Below are 19726 nucleotides of genomic sequence, written 5' to 3' on the forward strand. Positions count from 1 at the left end.
GTTAGCTTGATCAGGGAATAACGAGACCACGATGATATGCGGGCGGCTGCAAGACTGTCGCACTAGATAATGTGGCAGTTATCGTATAAGCCAGGGCTGTAGCCTGACCGCCATGGCGGCCATGGAGGCATTGTTTTCTGGTGTCAGCAATGGTTTGGCTGGCCTATTGACAGCCAGTTTAGAGATGCAGGCTATTGGATCGTGCCGTAGTGGTTGCATCGCATCGATGTCAGAGAAAGGATGAGGAAAGACTGGTAAGAAATCGAATGGAGTTGCACAATAACAAGTCAATAAATGAGTAAATAGATATGACCAGATGAAACCCGATCTTTTCTGCCAAGCATCCAGCAATAACCTCGAATGATGAGTTGAAGTCGTGACTTTAATGTCTACATACTCGGCAGGAATCAGAAATATAGACAGTGGCTAAGGGTAATGTTACTGTAGGTTACGGCAGGGACGGGCCGTTATCACCTTCCAATGGTGTAAGCAAGCTTCAAAAATTAGGCAAATCTACCACACGCAGTGTAAACTTAATTTACCTTGCCTGATAGATGATGGTTGTCTGCCACCTCAATGGCTGGAGGTTGGTGTTACCGTGTTACTGCTGCCGCGGCAAATGGGGCTAGGCGAGTCTTCATGTGTGCGGATAGAAACGTGGATATGTCATAGCACTGCGCGCCCAAACGATCAAAATGCATAGCGAAATAAGCTAAAGGAAATACGAAGTGATAGAACAAGTAAATAAATTACCAAGCTATTATACTGAAGTATATACGGATCTGCCATGACAAGTTTCTGGGTACATGTCTATACCAAGGTCGGAAATTGTCATAAGAAACTAGGTGCTGGTGAAGAATGAATATCAGTAGAACCTTGTAAAGGCTGCCGCACCAAGACGTGGCGTTCGAGGACCGTTATAATAAGCACAAAACACACCCCGAGTTAGGAAGGAAAGCTCCTGAAAAACATTGAACGCATTGTTCGAAATTGAGGTTGAAATAAGCTTTGTTCATATGCCTCCATTTGCCCTAACGTCCAACGACTTTGAGGAAGTACCTGGGTTTCCATATACATACTAAATCAACATATCATGCTAATAACTGTGTGGTTTATATATGTACCCAGTACTTAGCAAATCCGATATTTCTTTAAAAAAAACCAGCCAATATCGGGGTTGTTATGCTTCTCTCATCATATCTGCTTAATACTCCGCGGTTGTATATTTCATATCTACGTGGACCGGCGGACCTACAACTTCATGCCCCGCTCCGAACGAAACCCACTCCAACCCCGAAAACCGTAAACGCGTCTCCTTGGCCGACGCGTCTTCCGTTTTCCGGGGCGTCCCACTCATTCACTCCCAACCCAAGGCTGCCGTCCGGCCCCGGAAGACCGCATGTGTGTCTCTTTGCCTGACATCTACTGAGAACCGTAACCCAGAAAATTTGCCAGCATATGGAGACAGATATAGATCCCGCCTCGGCGGGTCACCAGGAGATTCGTCTTCTCGTGGACGAAGTTATTGAATGTGAGACTGCCCAAGCAATGTACAAAGGCTTTGACTTATATTCCGCGTAGCATCCAAAATACCCGCCAAAACACGCGCGACCAACGTCAAACCTGCTGTTGCTAGCCTTACCTCACTATCATACGAATGGGGTCTTTTACCTGGGACCCTTGACGATCTCATCATTCTCGTCACAACTCCAAATCACCTTGACCAAGCGAGCCAAGCTGCTATCATCCGAAACCTGTATCCCGTGGCACCTATCTCTCGAAAATCTGTTCTTCAAGTAATCTCGTGCCTTGGACATGGAGCCCTCAAGCCATCTCTCACTCTCCAGGCCGCTCTTCTCAAGTGGCTCATTACAGTACACCACACTTTGGAGTCACCACAAACGCTTTCTCAAACCTACTCGGTTCTGTTTAATCTCCTCGATACCGCGGCCACTCGGTAAGTTTGCCTTTCTTTGTCGTGAGCAATTCACTAACTCCCGCCAGACCTAACCTCAGCCACCTACTGGCTCTCATTACCAGACGCAAACATGTTCAGCCTTTTAGAATACAAGCCTTGTAAGTATTGCAGTTGAAGACGCCTGGTCATTCGCTCACACATCACAGGCTTAACCTTTCCCGGCAAACTGGAAATGACCCGTCCTTGATCGGTCTTCTAAGAGTTTTCAAAGACTATTACCCCGAGGTTATTGTAGGAGACGCGGTTCGGGGCAAAGCATCCTCCTTCAAGGCTCGTTTCTACATGTCTTTTCACTACTGCTCTTACTGATTATTGGCCAGCACCCTGATCCGCAATGGCGAGCAAGGCTGGACGAAATCCAGGATGCACATCTTCATCAAACAGAAAAAGGGACATTGCGACCTCGAGATGGCTTCCGTGTCCATCGCCCTATCGCCCGTAGTACTAGAAACAGAATTATCCCTGTAGTCCACACGTCATATGTGGCAGAGGTTCGTTTGCAGCAACGTGCCGAGTGAGTAATACTAACATTGCTAGAATGCGGTTACATTAGAGGAAATCGAGAATGTTGCCAGTTTTGTCAAGAATCTTGACAAGCTCGAACTCCCCAATCAACTAGTGGCTGTTCTGGCAGATCCTTTGCTGCAAAAGCTCATGCTTCTGAGACCAGACGGCGAATCTGAACAGAGACTAGCCAACTGGCTCAATGGGGCTCTGCAAGATGTTCGTGATGGCGATGCAGATGAAAACACCTTCTTCGACATGCTGGACATCCTACGGGAATATGTTGTTTCTATCAAGGTATGTTTCTTGTTGACTTGGCTGAGGGTAAATCTGACCAGGGCCAGAACCTTCCTCCTCTCCTACTCGACTTCTTTGCACGCTTTCTTCCGCTTTGGGATGGCTCTGGACGCCGCGATGCCATGTTTGAGATCTTGTCTCACTCCCCATTACTGGACTTCAAAGGTCAGTTCAAGCTGCTCCAGACTACCTCGCCACGCTAAAACTCTCCAGGGCTATACAAACATATATTCCAACCCCTTGAGGCTGCAACTCTTGATAATACCCCAGAATCTCTGCTAGCGCTTCTCGCCCTGTACAAGAACCTTCTTCACCACTGGACAATTGTGCTTGAATCCAGTGACACGGTACCAGACCACGCCAGTGGTACTATCACAGCCTTGGTCCGACACGTTAATCCACTGGCCCTCACACTCTGCCAAACATGTCCTTCTGTCTCATCACGTTCTGCAATTCTTGACTTCTATGAGCAAAACGCCAGGCTCGTTAGCCATCAAGTCCTCAAGCACTACATTTGCATCGAACTACCCCCTTCATCCCTTATTTACATACTCTTCTTCAGCAGTTCTGTGGCCATTGTCTCACGTATGTGTGCCATTCTTGCCTTTTACAAGAAGGGTTTCGAGATGGCCATGCTCACCAGGCCGGGTCGTGAGAAAAGCAACCGCATTGACTCCACATCATATAACAGGACTTTTGTCAGCCTTTTCAATGGCTACCTTATGGATATGTGCAATTGCTTTTGGCGTGGCAGGGCTTTCACTAACAGTGACCCCAACGCACTTGGATGTATGATTCCGGGGAGCCTCGTGCCTGTTCTGTCTTCGTACGTGACTTCTGTGGACAAGGCTCATACTCTAGCATCTCTCTTCTCATTGTCACACTCGCCACTCCTGAGCTTGCAAAGCAGACGATGTATTAGAAGTCTTGAGAATGCCGAAATCGATAGCGATTCGTCTTTGCGCATCAGGCATGAGGGACCGCCGACACAGAGTAGCCTTGGGCAATTGGCAAGTTCCGGGGGTTTACGCATCTCGTGGCAGGATTACAGGATCAAGGTGCTCGAGGCACTGACTGCTAGAGAACTCGGGGGCATTACAGATCTTTTGAAGAACACAATGACAGTTCTGAGGAAATTAATAGACGGCGAGGGCAGCTCCAGGCCAACCACGTCGCAGTCATTTCAATGAATGATGATGAGTAAATGAATATCTTGTCCTTTGTACCATATGTTAAATTATGATCAGACTGGTCTAGTTGGGTCAAAAAAAGTCCGCGCTCTTGGTTGAAATTTACTGTACTAAGCACTCCCAGTGCCATACCGTTCCGTCGTCATGCATCAAGTGTTGAAAAGAACAAACGCCGCAGAATACAGGGTTGAGAACTGTTTCCCTTTGAGCCGAACGCCATGCATGCGTGACCAATGCCACCAAATTCTCCCCCTATTGCGACCCTACGCCGAGAAATGCAGTTGAGTGCTATCCGTCTTTCCGAACTCCAACCAGAAAACAAATGAAACTCGGGGCGATTGTTAAGAATGCCCTGACATAAGATCTCCGCAAGAAATAGCTTATGCTTCGCGCTGCTTAGACTCGTCGCCATAGCCACCGATCTGGATGCCTCCAAAGCCATAGGTCTTGCCTTCAGGGCCACGTTTCATGTTGCTCCGTGGCCCTCGCTCCTTCAAGTCCTCTCGAAGCCAGCTCAGGACGAGCTCTCCGAGACGGCTATTGCCAGAGGCACCCACAGTACCATCGATGGTGGCGAGCATCTTGTCAGCCTCGTCCCACTCCTTGACAGTACCAAGGTGCATATGGGCAAGATGAGTAGGCCAACCAGCGAGGTTATCCAAAATATGAGTAGCGTAGACGATGGTACATTCCCGAATCTCCGTCTCACGCTTGAGCCAGGCCAGAAACTCAGCACGGCTCAGAACGTCGAGATCGACAGTGATTTCATCGAGGAGTAGAACCGTCCAAGGTCTCAGTAGACCCATGGCAAGCTGGACTCGACGACGCTCACCATCTGAAACAGCATGCATACGCCAATTGGTGTCGACATCAAGCATTGCGACGAGCTCGTCTCGTCGATCAGGGTATGCATCGCCACCAACAGAGCGAAGCAACTCATTGACGCCGATGTCGGTTCGAACAATGGGGTTGAGAACCCATTCCAGACCAAGATAAGTGACCCCCTCAAGACCCTCTTTGAAAGGATCTACACCGCAAATAGAGATGGTGTCACTGGGCGCAAGACGTTTGCCGGCAAGAAGACGAAGCAGAGTTGTCTTACCGGCTCCATTAGCACCGATCAGAAGGGTACGAGACCGCGGAGGAAGATCCAAAGTGATGTTGTTGACACCAGTCGAGTAGTCGGGAAAAGTGTATGAGAGGTTGTTGACTTCAACACGGGGAGGCTTAGGAGGTGTCATGGTGAGTTCAACAAGTGGTGACGTCTCGAATGAGAGGACAAGAGGGAAAGAAGGATGGTCAAATTGAGAGGTCAGGACAATGGGAAGAGGATTGAAAGGATCTCTGGAACATAAACTTGCGAGGATATGATATTTATATAATCAGATAGTGCGTGTCATGACAATGGCGAGTCAGAGATTTCTGTTCCCCCTCCAAATTAGGTACAATACGAAGATTGGTTACCTCAGCCGGTGACAGGCGGGATCCGTTGGACATGAGGATTCCTGCCTGCCGTCCTGAACCCCGCCATCTTTTACGGTCGCACTCCACTATCGTTATCGTTTCCAGTTAGCGAACCCTCCGCCTGAGATCCAGCACGTCATGACACCTGAGACCCAGCGAGCTCCTTATTAGTGGAATGCCTGCCCACTAATGGGCGCTATCAGTCCCCTTATCCGTTGCCTAGCCACTTTACGCCAATTCGCGTCTAATCGCGGACCAAGCTTCTTCACGCGTTTTCATTCTGCAGCTGGAAGCTTCAGTTTAACTGTTTGTCAAGTCAATTACACGACTACGATACATGACAAAGCTTGTCACTACCTGAAACTTCCGGGACTTCCTTCAGCCGCTTCATTTGTACCGTCAACCTGCAAATACCCCCATTTCGGGGACACTCAACATGGTGACCCTCGAAGATGTCGAAGGGAGCCTCTTGCGAAAGCCCTCGTAAGCTGTGTTTTGACACTTATTCAAACAAGCACTGGACTGACTCGAATCCCTCAGCGAAACTTCTCACCAAGTCCCTTCTCGGAGCGCCTCCGTTTACAAGCCCCTACAATCCTTTGTCCTCGACAAGCAACGCTCTTACCAGCAGCAGTATGGCGATATGTACTTTTTGCGCCTCACCAAGATAAAACCAGCTGTCGATAAAGTAGCCGCAGAGGCTTGGACAGGTACAAAGATTGGTGAAGAGGAAGCACAGAGAGTTGAACGAGTGCTTGATGTCCGGCAGGGAGAGCTGTGCTGGGTAACTGGCACCGTATACATGGAGATGCCACTGAAGCCGAATATTCTGGAGGACGTGTCCAAGGATGTATGCCATATTAGTTGCCGACCGACTGTGAAATGGAATGCTAATACGTCCGTAGCGTTGGATCTCCGCCCCTATTCTGACACCGAAATATTTCTCCAAGGACGACCAGGTCATGTTGGAGGACGAGTCAGGCCGCATCAGGCTGGTTGGCGATGTGCTGAAGACCGTAAACTTGGTCACAGGATGTATTATCGGGGTCATGGGTACTGAAAACGCCAACGGCGAATTAGAGGTCATTGACATCAAATTCCCTGACCTTCCTCCGCAACCTGAACGTTGGAGCCTTTCGAAGCCCAATTCAGAGAAGGCCAAGACAAAAGACGAAGATGAGGATATGGCTGATGCTTCTGAAGCCAAGAAGGGCAACAGCAAGATTGCTATTGTGTCTGGCTTGTCTTTCTCAGGCACCGATGCTTCTCACGCGCTTGAGCTTGAACTCCTTTCCGAGTACTTGCTCGGTGAAGCTCTGACCCCTTTAAGCCAGATCGATGTCTCTCATATTAGCCGCCTTGTCATAGCAGGAAACTCTATCTCGACAACAGACCGCAAACCTCCCGCTGCAGACGAGGTGCTCCCAGAAAAGAAAGCCCAGAAGAAGTACGGCTACGACGCCAGCGCCTACAACCCACTCCCCTCTCAACTCTTCGATGCGTTCATTGCCGAACTTCTCCCATCCATTCCTATCACGATGCTCCCTGGTGCTCAGGATCCAGCGAACGCTAGTTACCCGCAGCAACCCGTGCATCCAGCAATGTTCCCTTCGGCACGAGCGTATGCCCGTGACCCAACAGCTCCAGCCACCCAACCAGGCTGGTTTGACACTGTCACAAACCCGTGGGAAGCGGAGCTCGAAGGATGGAGGTTTCTTGGTACTGGTGGCCAAAATGTCGACGATGTTTTCAAGTACGTCGGCAGCGATGATCGTCTTGGCATGATGGAAGCTATGTGTCGATGGCGTTGCTGTGCCCCGACTGCACCCGATACGCTATGTGAGTACATGACGACCCAAGTTTTGATGTCTCGAAGCTAAAACATTGCGTAGGGAGCTACCCGTTCCAGGATGATGACCCTTTTGTGATGCAGACTTGCCCTCACCTCTATTTCGTCGGCAACCAGCCACATTTCTCTACCAAGGTTATCCACGGACCTGAGGGTCAGTCAGTGAGACTTGTGACCGTACCGAGTTTTGCAGAAACAAAGGAGCTGGTTTTGATCGATACAGAAACACTTGAGGTGGAGAGGGTCAAGATATCTACAACATAATGCGATCATAGGATGGGCATGGTGTATAGAATAGGTATGGCGAGATACCCCGAACCGTAGTTGATTAAGCACGCTAAGCTACCTGTTTGAGCAAGTTGATCGATTATCCACCCGTCCACTTCTTAGTAGAGCATTCGCCTCGCCTTGCCCTTTGCTTGCTGCTTCCACTAAGCCACGCATCAATCTTCTATCAATCATAGAAATCCGTCTTAAGCCTCATAGTCCGACTCGTTGTCACTCGGCTGCACAAAATCCTGGTCCTCTTCCTCGCTCTCCTCCTACTCATCGTGTTCGTAGATGTACCAATCGTCTTCATCGTCGTCAGTCGCTCCAGGTGGAGCACCGCCGGTGTTGCTCTGCTTGTCATCGTCGTCCTGGGCGCACTTCTCGCAAGCCTGGAGAATGAATTTGCTGAGTTGAGCCATTTTCTGGTGGATCCAACAAAGCTTGTTGAAGCGGAAGTTCTTCATCTTAGCATCCGTCCTGAAAAGATCACTACTCAGGCCTTTGACGTCTCTGTCATCGCCTTCATCCTTTCTTTTGTCCTCACGCTCCTGCAACGCGAGTTGTCTGTAAAATCGCAGTTGGTGGGCACGAAGAATGAGATCAGTTGAGGAGGGCCAAGCACCATTGTTGAGAAGCTTGTTCAAGATCTGAACATGTATGATCTCACAAGGTAGCGACTTCAATGCTACCATCAACTCCGAAGCTGGCTCGAAAAAATCGACAAAGGTGAACTTGCCGTGTTTGAAACTTGGGCTGATGATGATCTTGAGCGTGTGGATGTTGGCATTATAAGGGGTTTTGGCAAACATCTTAATGGCATCGACCATGAATTCCTTCGTGCTCGGAGTGGAGCGACTGGAATCGGCCTTGACCGTGATGAAGCGAAAGTACTGCGCGTATTTGGCAGTATCGATAGTCCCAGGCTCATGGATTGGTAGTGCCAGAGGGTCGGTGTCTCTGTTGGCGATGTTTTCCTGGTCTCTCATGCCAGGCTCAGGGACATATATGTCGTCATTGACTAGGTCCTGGATGTTGGCCACCTCGTGATATTGAGTAGGCGCATCCCGAAGAAGGTAGAGAAAGGTATTTTCGCCGTACATGACGCCTCTCGCTTCAACAAAGACTTTCTTGCTCACCATGAGGATGCTGATGTCAAGGCCAGGTTTCTCTCGCTGGTACACACGCCTCCAGCTGCTGTAAACAGGAATAGGCTTGTTCGACACAAGGAGACCTCGATAGATTTGTTCACGAACCTCGGCAGGAAGACCCATGAAGCTGAGACGTCTGGGACTTTTGACCTTGATCCTGATAGGGAGTCTAGGTCGAGGCTCTGGAGCCGGGGAATTGCGGAGAACCCCGCGGCGACCTCGTTGAGTACGGTTTTGATAACGGGCAGGAGTGGGATTAACGTTTTTTGTCAGCACCGCCAGAGCCCTACCTCGACGCGAACCTGGATCCCTTTGGTAGGCATTGGGGATAGAGGGAGGGGGCGCCGTCTCATCCTCGTCGAACGACTCTTCTTCAGGAGTTGTCTCGCGTGGTCCCCAGACGAATTGACTCGCGGGAATTCCAAACTCCTTAGTGAAATCTTTCAAGAGCGGCGCTTCGATGATCATCTTGTTGTTGTTGGATGCTTTAACTATCTGTGAGTCTTTGTCGGGTTGAGGCTTATAACGCTTCTTGGGGGGTTCATTGTTGGCGGCCATTGGGCTTCTCTTGTTTCCGATTGAAACAGCTGATTCGCTCCAGGAAGATGGGCTACCTGGTGCGGACGGGCTACTCGAAGAAGATGAACTGCTTGGGGAGGATGAGCAGGACGTAGATCGAATGACCTGGCCAACTTGAGCCCTGGTCATCGTCTTCTGCTTGACATTGCATGTGGGCGCCATGGTGTGCAATCGAGGTGCAGAATCTTGAAAGAGGTGGATAGCTTTGAGTGAGGGTGAGGAGGAAATGAAATGAGTAATGTTGGGTAGAGAAGCAGTGGTGTTGTGGGTAAGATGTGAAGAGATGAATGTGGAGGAAAGGAAGAGGGATCTTTTATAATGAGAAAAGGGGCCAGTGATTCACTGCTGCATTTCAACGAGCACTGGATGAAGAGGCGCTGAATTTCATAAGTTATGCAACTCATCATACAATTTCAGCTATTTCCCTTGCTACAATGTTCTTCGGTTGTTCCAATTCAGCTGGGTCTGCCCCTTCTCATGTTGACGACACAGGAAGAGTACAGATAGGCTATATCGCTACGTTCAGGCATGAAGTCGACTTCAAAACCAGGCTTTGTCAAACGTTCGGCAGAAAAGATAGCGGCCACGGGATTAAAGCAACTGACACCGAGAGAGATTGGGCGCAACATAGTCGCGACTGGGTGCCAGTCTAACCACTACCAAACGTAAAGAGCATAACAGGCGAATCCTGACAGAAGGCTAGATATAAGATAAGCACGACAAGTTAGAAGAGATGAAGGACATATTGCGAGCTAGGCATCTCAAAGGCATGACACCGGATCAGCATGTAATGACAGGATCAAGTGATTTGCCATGTCAGGGAGAAGTAACAGAACCATCAAACGAACTTTACACCAAATGAGTTACAGAAGTCCAAGAGACGACACCGAGGCCATTATGGAGTGTATCAAGGCTGTGGACGACATAATCACCGACAGAGAGCTTTAGCAAGTGTTGGGAGACCAAGGTGTTAACCTCCAGCTCACGCCCACTGAGTTAAACAGCCCAAGTTTTCCACAGCATGTGTCTGCCGGGTTCTCCTGCTGAAGGTGTGCTCGGGAGATACGTCGCCGTGCATGGACGTAATCGTTCGACAGAAACCAGGGCCTCATGGACGCTTGAAGAGCCTGACTCGGTGGTCACATTTATGATATCCTTGAAAGGAATTGTGAGAAGACATGTTTATAAGGTATTTGCGAACAGTGTATCGATGATCACCTACCAGTCACTTGCTCCAACTGTGGGCGAAAAGACGAACAATTATGATTACAACACCTGGCTAGATATAGTTGCGATGAAAGTTGCAAGAGGATGTATACGAAAGTCATCTATCCAAAATTAACATATGGAGGCCAAGTGATAAGAGAAATGTCAAAAGTCTTGGAGCATGGCTACCGGTCGTCTTACGGTATGCGTCTTTAAGCTCAGCGCCCATGATAGATACTTCTTGTCGGTGTGCAGAGTGATCTCGTCAGTTGATTATCAAGACTAGCTGACATTGGGTGTTTTCAAATGATTGCTTCAGTACAAAAATGTCAGCGCATTCTTACAGCAAACGCAGGTTTCAAAGTCTAACGTTTCTGTTTCCATATTGCGTCGAATAAATTACGTATGAATGAATCTTCCTAAAAGTCAATAATGTTGCGTAAACTATAGCCAACGATTCGAAGTTATCAGGGTCAACGGCTGTTGAACTCTTCTTTGCATTTCTCTACACGTGCCTGATGTGAGGCGACAGCATCGCCTTTGGCATGTCTGTCGCTCATCGTATGAACTAATGTGTCAAGCCAGTCAGATGGTTGTAACCCGTTTTCATACTTGTAGATATTCTAGGGTCATATCACATTGGTTAAAGGGGAAGTAAACTCCCTCGTTCATCTGACTCAGACAGTCAAAGGCCAGAACCATTTCGAAGGCTTGAGATGCATTTGTCACTGTATTTGCGCCTTTCGTTTGGCAAGTGGATACAGTCTAGGGAAATATTTGGGGATCTATGTCAAACTCCGCAGTGCGCTAAAAACAGAAATTCAATAAGACAGACTCTCGGCGGCGTTCTACGGAGTCTTTGTGGTTCTTAGTTGGCAACTAGGCATCTATAAAAATCAGTATAGCCTTTTTCTGCTGACTCTTTATCTCTTCATGTTCACGAAATTCTGATCATAACACACTGTTCCCCCGAGTCGCCTCTCCTTCCAACCTTAATCGATCATTGGGGTCAAAGTGGCAATAGGATAGCATCTCAAACTTTCAGCAAAGGCGATTAACCCAATTGTCATCATGGGCTCCCTCGGCTCCGATGCAAAGCTACCATGGATCCGGACACCATGTCTCTTGAATCCTCAACTGTCCCGCGTGGCAGGCTGGTGAGCTTCACCGTCACGACACAGATCAAATCAACTGACATCATCTGAGCAATGTGTACCTTAAGCTTGAGAATCTTCAACCCTCAGGCTCTTTCAAGTCCCGCGGCATTGGCAACCTTATGACCCAGGCGGCGGCGGCTGCCACAGGCCCGGTCCACTTCTACTGCTCCTCTGGCGGCAACGCTGGTCTGGCATGTGCAACTTCTGCCCTCTCTCTGGGCCAAAAGGCGACTATCGTAATTCCTACCATCATTACTGAGCTCATGAAGGGCAAGCTTCTCGACCTTGGGGTGGAAGTACACCAAGAAGGCAGGAATTGGGCCGAGTGTGACAAGTATATGCGTGAGGAGCTATTGGCAAATGATCCCACGGGCATATATGTCCCGCCTTTCGACGACCCTCGGGTTTGGGATGGTGCAGCAACTATGGTTGATGAGATCCGAGATCAACTTGAAGAGCCCATCGAAGCCATTGTCTGTAGTGTCGGAGGCGGTGGTTTGATCAATGGCCTGATGCAAGGCGTTGAGGGCCGTCCTTGGCAAGATAAGAAACCAGCTGTCGTGGCCGTCGAAACGAAGGGAGCAGACAGTCTCAATGCAAGTGTCCTTGCTAAAGAACACGTAACACTCCCTGAGATGACCTCGATCGCAACGTCTCTGGGCGCCACTAGAGTGTCAGAGCAGACTTGGAAATGGAGCCAGAATTCTCCAGAGACTATGAAGAGCCTCGTTGTGTCTGATGCCGATGCTGCCATTAGTGCCGTGCGCTTCGCTGACGATGGGCGGCATTTGGTTGAAGTCGCGTGCGGTGCTGCGCTGGCCCCCGCTTATCGTGGGGATCTGAGAAGAGTGCTTGGACAGGGCATGTCCGACGAGGAATGGGGTAAGAAGAATGTGGTGATCGTGCTTTGTGGTGGCTCGAATGTTACTCTGGGGATGCTCAATGAATATCGGGATAAATATCGAGGGGAATCCTCGATCAAGATCTGAGAGAGTCCATAGAACATACACATATACACGTAGAAAGGGGAGTAAACAAATAGCCGGTTGATTGTCAGCACTTTTCTCACAAGCTGCGTATCGTTAACCGTAATCTCTGGCTCGCCAGTCAAGTCCCTTTTGTTGCGCCAAACTCCCAGATGCCCTCCCACAAGTCTAACGTTTGCTCGCACCCCCTCTACTCTTTGCAGTTCCCTTCTCTGCCTTGGCCTGGTCAACAAACTCTTTCATGATCTGATGTAGATCGGGATTCTTCCTGGCGAGAAGTAACACATCGTCTGTTGTCACTGTGGACCGTCCAGCGTGGTTGCTGAAACTCTCCAGATCTGTGGCAACGTTTTCTGTTTTACAGTTAGCACCCTTTCCCGATACTAAAGTGGGAATGGCGATTGTTGTTTACCGACTTGTGTCCAGACTAGCTCTGTGAGTGCGCCGATGAACTGTGGTGTGGCATTTCGGTTACGACGTAGAGACTCCTCATCAACTATTTGGCCAACTGCGTACCACAAGGCAGCCTTGAGGCGCTACATTCAATTGATTAGCTAATGGTGCAACATTGTCAGAAATGAAGCAAAAGTTTCCTACCTCTCGATCTTCGTCACTGGTTGTGTCTGCCATCTCGATTTTCTTTTGTCGGAACAATGTCACTTCAGTTGTTAGATGAAAGATAGCCTACCATTGAACGTGTTTAGACGCGTCGTGGGGTGGTGGCATGTTGCACCACACGGCGGGGTACGAGGCGAACGACCGTAGAACTTCACTCACAATTAGATAGTAGGTACAGAGGAAACTCTCCGCCTGAAATAACAAATTCGAATTGAGAGACGAGAAAAGTAATTTATTATTATGGAGCTGATGGTGATGTATTTGGGATGACCACATATACTCTGTATACGATTCGCTAGACAAAGCATATAATAGATACTTGGTGATGCTTCTTGAATGCCAATGCCATGAAAAAGAAACAATGCCGGCTTGCTTGTAAGGGTGTCTTCTCTGCCTACTAAGCTTCCTAGTTAACCACCTAGGGATACCAGGTTCCCGTGGCAATGAAGCTGTAAAGCAAATCAAGGTCGTTGAAGAAAGAATATGGCTAATGCAGGGACATCCAGATCCCTTTCGAACCTTTGCTAGACGGCGTACCCTTGTCACGAGGTTCGGAACTTGGGCAGTTCTTAATCAACCTTTCGGCAGTTCTTGACCCCCCCTGTCCATCTCTTCTTGTTCAGTTCTGGGTTAACAGGTAAAACTTCCAGTTGAGTTGATCTCCCGGTCTCAGTCGTCATTGGCGTTGAAGTTTTTTCAAGGTTGACATCATCAGAAACCTGAGACTGATGATCGACAATAGGTAGTCTGCTCCACCGAATATGGGTGAAGACTATACCGGTATGTATATTATCTAGCTTCCCATTTTCGCGCAATAATTGAGGTAAACGTTTGTTCGCTTGGAAGATCTAATTTTATTCTTCCTCCCGTTTAAGAATGGCTCTATTGGATACTGAGGTAGGTAGATGATTAAGAAGCGCTCCCCAATTCCAACCCATCCAAGCCACACCGCGCCAGCGTCTCCACTAACGAAACAAAGGCTGTGCACCTCCTCCATCCAATCACAGACATATAAGCCACACACCCAACGTCGTCATCACCAGATTCGGCCGCTTCAGCATCGCCACTCTGAATGCGATCAACAGAAACTCGGCCACTTCCACACAATCAGATGCTTTGCAATGGCGCTGGGAGGGATCCCAGCTACGTAATAATGGATGTCTTGCGCAAGCTTAGTGCCCATACACCAGAAGCCACTTAAACCCCGAATTCCTCACCCAGTTTACCTATCCCCTCCATGAACCTTAATTCTCACATCTTCGTTATTTTCTTGACAATATTCGTATAAACCTAAGTAACCATGGGTGCAAAATCAGGAACCGCGCTCAAGTTCCTTCAATGGTTCATTCGTGGCATTCAATTTGCCTGTGCAGCCCTCATCCTTGCCATTTACTCCTACTTCTTAGCCACGCTCCATAACCACAACCTTCACATCAGCGATACCATCCGCGCTGTGGAGGGTATCTCTGGTGTAGCTGTTCTTTACACTGCTGCAGCTCTGGTGCTTGTCTGCTGCCTCGCTGGTCGTACACTTTCTTCTCTCCTCGCGATTATCTTGGATGTCGCCTTCATTGGTGCATTTATTTATGTTGCTGTTGCCAACAAGGGTGGTGCCAGCAGCTGCACTGGCTATCTCGACACTCCCTTTGGTAAAGGAAAAGCTGGAAACACTGCTGAGGGAAGTGATGGATTCACTGCTTTGCCAAGTTACCGCACGGCTTGCAAGCTCCAGTCTGCTTGTCTAGCTGTTTCCATCATCGCCATGTAAGTCACAAATCTAGACTGATACATACCGCAATTGACATTTCAACAGTATCTTCTTCATATTCTCCATTGTGATCGAGGTTGCCCTTGCTCGCCACCACCGCAAGGAGAAGCGCTTCGGCCCCAGTCCTGCTAACGATTACACCTCGGGTTATGGTGCCAAGGGTGGTTTTCTGGGCCGTCTTTTCCGTCGTCGCAAGACTGCTGCCGCCGAAGAAGGTCATGACTTGCCGGAGCATACTCATCCTGATCAGCTCGATACATATCGTCAGAGCCATACCACAGATCGCACCGCCGTCAACAACTACCCTGACAATACCTACAACAAGTACGATAACACCGGCTTCAGTTATCAAGACACCAAGTATGGGCGCCAGGACGGTTATGGTCAGATTCACTACCCTGAGCCTGAGTATGGTGTCACTCAACCGCCCGCTCGTCAGACCGAGAATCCAAACTATCGCTACGAAGACGGTGTCTATGATCGCAATTAAAATAGAACGAAAGAAACTGGAAATCTGAATTGAAAAACTGCACAGAATGATGCCCCGAATGTTGCTCCCAGCAAAATCAACAGGTTGCTCATGAATATTCACATTATGTTAGATAATAGGGCTTGGTTAGCCTGCTTAATGATTAATCATATGTATTTTGATCTTCTCAAAGCCGTGATAATAGTGATGAGCCGTTTTTTTCACTGATGAACGTCCAATTCAAAGCTTCTGTTCACATTTTCTTTTTACCTTAAACTATCTCTTAGTTTAATTTTTCTCCGGGGTCTTTTGTCGCTTGAACACTTTATACCCATCTGACGGGCTGATCTCTTCGCTTTAATCTCTTCCATCTCCATATCATCGCAGAGCCAGGCTTGAATAGGTATCAAAGAGGTTGAACAGTTACATTCCATGCCAAAAAGCTGATGTAACGGGAAACCCACAATCTTCGAGTCTTCACGGAAAGTAAACAAACAACTTGCTGTTTGCCATCGCCATATCAATCAAAAGCGCCCAAGCAAGAACCCTTTTATGTAACAAGCTTACCAGACCTCACCCGGCTCTAGTTCGCTCATGCCATCGTCACCTCCCCCATCTGTCCAATTCAACTCCAGCTTCTCAAGTTCCCTGGAGAAAAAGTCCTGCTCGTCTCGCATGGCAGCTCTAATGTCTGGTGCGATCTTGTCTGGGTACCGGCGAAGGTTAAGCCAGTGTGTTAGGCTGCGCAATGCTTGTTCTAGGGGAAGCGCTGCGTCTACTTCGGCATCCACGTCACTTCCCGCAAGCCATTCGTCCTTCAGCTCCGGTCGACAGTGCAGATATATCGCCGTGATCACCCGCATATTGCTCTGGCGCCACTTACGGCCGCAGTAGGGAACCTGGTTCTTGAACAACTTAAGCGTGTAAAGGCGTAGTTCTGGTTGAGGTACTTTGAGAGACTTCCTAAGGATTGTTGACGACTTGTATTGGACAAGCAGCAAGTTTCGGTGTGCTTTGTTTTTGCAAATCTTTTGCATCACTCTCAAGTAATTAATGAGGGAGAAGAAGTTGCGGCGCGAGAAGTCTGTGATAGGCTCTGTCGGTTGTTGATTGAGGGGATAGCCAAGCTCGTCTACCTCGGGTCTCGTTGAAGTAGCGTGGTCATCACTGTTGGAATCTGTGTCATCGTCGTTTTGCGCAGTTGGCGATCGTCTTCTCCTGATTGGCGGGGGGGCAGCTTCGTCTTCACTCTCTTCTATCTCTTCGTCATCCCCTTCATCTTCCTGCACCGAGTCTGCAGCTGCCTTATCTCTAGATTGCGACAACAGGCTACAGAAATGGAAGAAACTAGGAATATTAGCAGACTGGTTCTAAACTCCCAAGCATTACCCCATACCTATTTTCAGCGCGGTCCATTTTGCTATCGACCACTTGCTGAACATCTTGATGAGCAAAGAGCTTGAGGACGAGAGGGACGTAGTTAGAGTCCAATAGAAGTTGCGTCATATACTCGAATTTGAGAACATCTATTTAATGTCAGCAAAGAAGCCAATCGAATAAACTCTGTCAACATACGAGAAACTCTCAGCCATTTCAACAGGAGTATGAGAATCCCAGTCATGGCTTTCGATGTAATTTCCCGAGTCCTGGCGGCGTCAACTTCTTCTAGTGATAATTCAGGTGTCGGTGGTTTGGGGAGGTTCTGTCCTGGCAACTCCTGCTGCTGTCTATTCGCCGAAGGACCGCCGTTCATGCCAGGATTGTTACCTCTACCCATTCCTGGAGGTGCTTGTTGAGGTTGCTGTGCGACGATTGCTGTCACGTTAAGAAGAATCGGCCGCAGCAGGACTATCACAAGCGATTGGAGGTGAGGCAGAGCATCACGCTAAACGTCGTTAGCATCTTTCTCATTTCCATGATTCGTGTTTACCACCCACATAGAACTTTTCAACAGCAGCAAGGCGTTGCTTGTCTCGTTCAGACAACAGCTCTGGTCGAGGACCATAGTCAATCTCCGGTTCAGGAGCGATGGGATGCTTTCTCTTCTCCTCTGCTTTTGTCTGCGCTTTTACCGCCTTCAGAATTTCTTGCTCTTCTGCCGAAAGCTCATTAAGGTCTAGACCCTCGATCTCATCGTCATCATCATTGTGGTCACTATTATAGCCGCGCTCAAACTTGAGAAATCGCTCACGCTCTTCCCAGAGCTGGCGAGTCGCTCGCGTCATCCTGACTCGTTTTGAGAATAACTCTCCAGCTTCAAGGATGGAAGCGGGAATATCGCTTCCTTCCCACTTTCGGCCTACCAGAGTATGTTGGAGACCAGAAGGGCCTTTCCCGCCAGCAAAGTTGCTCGACGCATCTAAGGGAGGGTACATGAAAGGGAAGTTCTGGTTTGTTTGATAGTTCTGTTTCTTGCCTCCCTTTCCGTTTACTGCTGGAGAAGGGGGTGGCGACGGCGCTGGGGTTGCAATGTGTACTGGTTGGTCAAGAATCGAGGTTCCTCCACTGTGAACCTGGGGTGGCGCGGGAATGATACCGTTAGCACCGTTATTCCTGGAAACTTGACTCGAGAGAGGGGGTAATAAAGAGGTGTTGTCTGCTTCAAGTGGAATGGCTGGTCGCGGAGGTACATATGCTGGGTATTTTGATGTTATCTCTTGCCGGAAAACGTGATAGTCTAAGGGTGAAGCAGTGATGGTCTTCTTATCAGCTGCTTTGTCTCCCATCTCATTAGTAGCGTCTTTGATAGCTTCGAGCTCTTTAGTTCCACCAAAAACAAGTAGAATTGATTTCCAAAACAGTAGGAGTATCTGTTGAAGAATGAGCATGACGGCGTGAAACACGACTGCTCAGCATACCTGAGTTTGGGGCATGGCATTTTGCTCATCCCATCGTAATTTCGAAGTTGCTGTAAACATGTAATCGACCATTGAGGGGTTGAGTTCCACTATTCCTATCAGTCAAGGCCAGATACAAGACGAAGAACAAACTTACAGAGCTTTCTGTATGTAGAGGACATGTCTTCTGGGTCGTTGAGAGTTTCCTGTACTGCAACGTACATGATGGTCATGAGATTCATCAACTCATCCTGAGCTTCTTGGGCGCTGTTATGCTGCCCGAGAGGTTCCCCTGACCTGGAATCTATACTTAGTATCAAGCTGCAAAAGGCACGTCAGGCTATACTCACCATTGTACTTCGAAGTTATTCCGCAGGGCTTCCCATATCACGGGCAGCCCTTCCAAAGAGCTAAGACACTCGACTCCAGCCTTGATAGCCTGTAGCTGCGGAATACTCGCGACAGATCGGCTGTCCCCTGGTGTCGCATTCGGCATGGCAGTATCATTCCAACGGCCCAAAACCAGATACACCAGCTTCCCAATAGAAGCTGACCGTAATGCTGCATCATTGGACTGCACACCCGCTATAGCGGTTTGGACAAATCGTGCCCGAGTATCGTTATCTGCATCATCCCATGAGTCCTGAGATCTCGATTCATGCTGCCAGTGCCACTTAAAAGCTCTCTGTGCAGCACTGAGCCTAACCCACTGTGGTACCTGATAGTTGAACCACTCGTCTATCTCTTCGGCATGCGGACCCATGTCGGTGTACTCAAAATCATAGGCGACGGGATCGGCGCGATTGAACTCCGCTACTATATGGCGCAATTGCTGGAGAGAGAGCGAGTCGGTCCCCGAAGGTTGGTCATTTGAAGGAGGAGGCGCCATAGGCGCGGCTGGAGGGGCGCCTTGTAGAGTGTTTCGCTCGAGGGGAGGCCGTGCTGCTGTAGGCGGCGCAGGAACCGGTGGAAGATCGGGTTGTTCGGCCTCGCCGGCGAGGTCAGCGATTTCGCCTGTGTCAGTTACATCTTCTATCGGAGTAACAGGTTGCGCATCGTCTTGAGAGACCCTTGGAGGCCAGACGTTGCTCATGGTGTTGGTCGGTTGCTCGTGAGGTTGATCTAAACAAATGCCCCGCCAAAGTCGATGTTTTTTTTTGTTTCGGTGCTTAAGCCATAGTGGAATTACTGCTTGATGAAGTGTTGGTTACAAAAAACAAGCATGTGACTTTTGTCTCAACCGATGCTTTGAAGAGGCCGAAATGTATGACTATGTTGAGTGATAATGGTTGTAGACGTGGCCTGGTTGAGTTAATGGAGGAGGAGGGCACCCGACACCTCAGCCTTGGGAATTGGTAACGCCCGCCGAATATAATTGGCGGATGCTCTACCGATGCAGGTCCTGG

General features: G+C 48.8%; 8 protein-coding genes across 15 annotated transcripts; 4 read left to right on the forward strand and 4 right to left on the reverse strand.

Annotated features, from left to right (window-relative positions):
* Positions 1–1280: 1280 nt before the first annotated feature.
* On the forward strand, positions 1281–5428 carry FOIG_02895 (uncharacterized protein). The gene is made up of 8 exons (XM_031200367.1): positions 1281–1531; positions 1582–1957; positions 2005–2076; positions 2125–2248; positions 2299–2469; positions 2516–2779; positions 2827–2944; positions 2993–5428. Exons 1-8 carry the CDS (start codon positions 1459–1461, stop codon positions 3967–3969), a joined length of 2175 nt encoding a protein of 724 aa, XP_031070135.1. The 5' UTR covers positions 1281–1458; the 3' UTR covers positions 3970–5428.
* On the reverse strand, positions 3849–5465 carry FOIG_02896 (ATPase). The gene has a single exon (XM_031200368.1). The coding sequence runs from the start codon at positions 5208–5210 to the stop codon at positions 4350–4352; it is 861 nt and encodes a 286-aa protein (XP_031070136.1). The 5' UTR covers positions 5211–5465; the 3' UTR covers positions 3849–4349.
* A 170-nt stretch (positions 5466–5635) lies between these two features.
* Positions 5636–9753, forward strand: FOIG_02897 (DNA polymerase delta subunit 2). Of its 6 annotated transcripts, none has more exons than XM_031200370.1 (5): positions 5636–5916; positions 5974–6283; positions 6339–7272; positions 7326–7580; positions 7642–9753. In XM_031200370.1, exons 1-4 carry the CDS (start codon positions 5870–5872, stop codon positions 7544–7546), a joined length of 1512 nt encoding a protein of 503 aa, XP_031070138.1. In that variant the 5' UTR covers positions 5636–5869; the 3' UTR covers positions 7547–7580; positions 7642–9753. The 6 variants fall into 6 exon arrangements, with proteins under 6 accessions (XP_031070138.1, XP_031070137.1, XP_031070139.1 ...); XM_031200371.1 differs by having other exon boundaries at positions 5646–5916; positions 7326–9197; positions 9302–9753; XM_031200369.1 differs by having other exon boundaries at positions 7326–9753.
* FOIG_02898 (uncharacterized protein) lies at positions 7825–9441 on the reverse strand (the record flags this gene model as incomplete). The annotated part of the gene is made up of 1 exon (XM_031200375.1): positions 7825–9441. The coding sequence occupies one exon, from the start codon at positions 9439–9441 to the stop codon at positions 7825–7827; it is 1617 nt and encodes a 538-aa protein (XP_031070143.1).
* Positions 9754–11190: 1437 nt separating the features above from the next.
* FOIG_02899 (uncharacterized protein) lies at positions 11191–13047 on the forward strand. Of its 2 annotated transcripts, none has more exons than XM_031200376.1 (2): positions 11191–11642; positions 11692–13047. In XM_031200376.1, the coding sequence occupies exons 1-2, from the start codon at positions 11557–11559 to the stop codon at positions 12629–12631; spliced, it is 1026 nt and encodes a 341-aa protein (XP_031070144.1). In that variant the 5' UTR covers positions 11191–11556; the 3' UTR covers positions 12632–13047. The 2 variants fall into 2 exon arrangements, with proteins under 2 accessions (XP_031070144.1, XP_031070145.1); XM_031200377.1 differs by having other exon boundaries at positions 11295–11642; positions 11708–12699.
* Positions 11640–14151, reverse strand: FOIG_02900 (uncharacterized protein). 2 transcript variants are annotated; one of them, XM_031200379.1, is made up of 4 exons: positions 13226–14151; positions 13041–13164; positions 12651–12981; positions 12283–12571 (listed from the first exon to the last, which is right to left on the reverse strand). In XM_031200379.1, exons 1-3 carry the CDS (start codon positions 13256–13258, stop codon positions 12797–12799), a joined length of 342 nt encoding a protein of 113 aa, XP_031070147.1. In that variant the 5' UTR covers positions 13259–14151; the 3' UTR covers positions 12283–12571; positions 12651–12796. The 2 variants fall into 2 exon arrangements, with proteins under 2 accessions (XP_031070146.1, XP_031070147.1); XM_031200378.1 differs by having other exon boundaries at positions 11640–12981.
* A 176-nt stretch (positions 14152–14327) lies between these two features.
* FOIG_02901 (uncharacterized protein) lies at positions 14328–16895 on the forward strand. The gene is made up of 2 exons (XM_031200380.1): positions 14328–15010; positions 15060–16895. The coding sequence occupies exons 1-2, from the start codon at positions 14547–14549 to the stop codon at positions 15502–15504; spliced, it is 909 nt and encodes a 302-aa protein (XP_031070148.1). The 5' UTR covers positions 14328–14546; the 3' UTR covers positions 15505–16895.
* FOIG_02902 (uncharacterized protein) lies at positions 15676–19666 on the reverse strand. Its single transcript, XM_031200381.1, has 7 exons — positions 18671–19666; positions 18478–18617; positions 18342–18430; positions 17421–18293; positions 17059–17368; positions 16880–17009; positions 15676–16830 (listed from the first exon to the last, which is right to left on the reverse strand). Exons 1-7 carry the CDS (start codon positions 19411–19413, stop codon positions 16047–16049), a joined length of 3069 nt encoding a protein of 1022 aa, XP_031070149.1. The 5' UTR covers positions 19414–19666; the 3' UTR covers positions 15676–16046.
* Between the last annotated feature and the right edge of the window lie 60 nt (positions 19667–19726).

Source organism: Fusarium odoratissimum (genome assembly GCF_000260195.1).
Source record: "Fusarium odoratissimum NRRL 54006 unplaced genomic scaffold supercont1.3, whole genome shotgun sequence".
In the NCBI taxonomy this organism is placed as follows: Eukaryota; Fungi; Ascomycota; class Sordariomycetes; order Hypocreales; family Nectriaceae; genus Fusarium; species Fusarium odoratissimum.